Genomic DNA, 1324 nt, shown 5'->3' with positions numbered 1-1324 from the left:
GAATCCGGGTCACCTCTTTAGGATGTGAACGTTCTATCTTCTGAGCAGAATAGTTCAGATAAATCGTCTCTAATCCGAATCTTTCATTGCATTTTGCTTTCCAGACTTTTTCCTTTCGTTAGTTGAACAAATTTCAATAAATATTTTAAATAAGTTTGTTAATACAGTTACCTTGAAAAATAACCTTATTTATTTATTTCTCTGACTGGTGTGACTTGCTGCTCTTTAGACCAGTCATGTCAAAGATACGGCCCGCGGGTCACATCCGGCCCCCGGGCTGTATCAATACGGCCCGCGATCGCAATGTGTTACAGAAAGAAGAATCATGTTTTTTAGAGCTTCTAGACTTCACTCGATTCTTCTACGGAAGTTTTAAAATGCGCACACTACATTTATAAAAAATTTGAAGGGCAGCGTTTTAACGCCATTTCTTAGCAACAAGCGGAATCTTCCACGCGCTTCGAGTCTAGACTAGAACCTTCCTCATCGATGGTGCGTCGGCGCGACGTGAGTCAGTTGAATCGAAGCGATACGGTAGGAGAAGGATTTTATAAGAAGTACTGATTGTGAAGGTATTGTGCATTTGTTTGTGTCGTAAGCGTGCGATATCCATAATTGTTGTGTCTAGTTCTATAATTGTTAAGATTTTGGCATAATGGCACAAAAACGTAAAGTTAATAGTGAGTGCAGAGTTTTGCAGTCTAAATGGGAAATTGCATATTTTTTCATAGAATGGAAAGGTAAACCACTGTGTTTGATTTGCAATCAAACAGTTGCTGTTTGTAAGGAGTTTAACTTGAAGAGGCACTATGATACGAATCATAAATCAAAATTCGATTGTTACACTGAAAAAATGAGAATGGGCACATTGTCATCTTTAAAATCTAAACTTCAAGGTCAACAATCGATGTTTACTAAAGCTAATAATGAGAGCGAATATGCCCTGAAATCAAGTTTTATTATTGCATTAGAAATCGCAAAGAGATCAAAACCTTTCACTGAAGGTGATTTTATTAAAGACTGTATGTTGAATGTTACCGATGTTTCATTTCTATTTCAAAAGTCAGTAATTCAAAATATTTCGCTGTCAAGAAACACTGTTGCTTCAAGAATAAATGATTTATCTCAAAATTTGGTTCTTCAACTGAAGGAGAAAATTAAGGAATTTACAAACTTTTCACTGGCTGTTGACGAGAGTGCTGATATTGTTGATACAGCTCAACTTGCTGTTTTTATACGAGGTATTAACAGTAACTTTGAAATAACTGAAGAACTATTACAGTGCGTTCAATTGACAGGTACTACAACAGCAAATGCTATTTAA

General features: G+C 36.1%; 1 protein-coding gene across 1 annotated transcript; it reads left to right on the top strand.

Annotated features, from left to right (window-relative positions):
• The first annotated feature begins 655 nt into the window (after positions 1-655).
• LOC147807366 (general transcription factor II-I repeat domain-containing protein 2-like) lies at positions 656-1324 on the top strand. The gene has a single exon (XM_087168906.1). The coding sequence runs from the start codon at positions 656-658 to the stop codon at positions 1322-1324; it is 669 nt and encodes a 222-aa protein (XP_087025032.1).

This window comes from Parasteatoda tepidariorum, chromosome 7 (genome assembly GCF_982258835.1).
Source record: "Parasteatoda tepidariorum strain Cologne lab strain chromosome 7, Ptep-v5.0, whole genome shotgun sequence".
Lineage (NCBI taxonomy): Eukaryota > Metazoa > Arthropoda > Arachnida > Araneae > Theridiidae > Parasteatoda > Parasteatoda tepidariorum.
The sequence above is the reverse complement of the archived record's forward strand: the minus strand, read 5'-3'. Positions and strand labels throughout refer to the sequence as shown.

Bases quoted from the DNA above. Each gene is read 5' to 3' on its own strand.
- LOC147807366 (XM_087168906.1), top strand. From the start codon at position 656: ATGGCACAAAAACGTAAAGTTAATAGTGAGTGCAGAGTTTTGCAGTCT.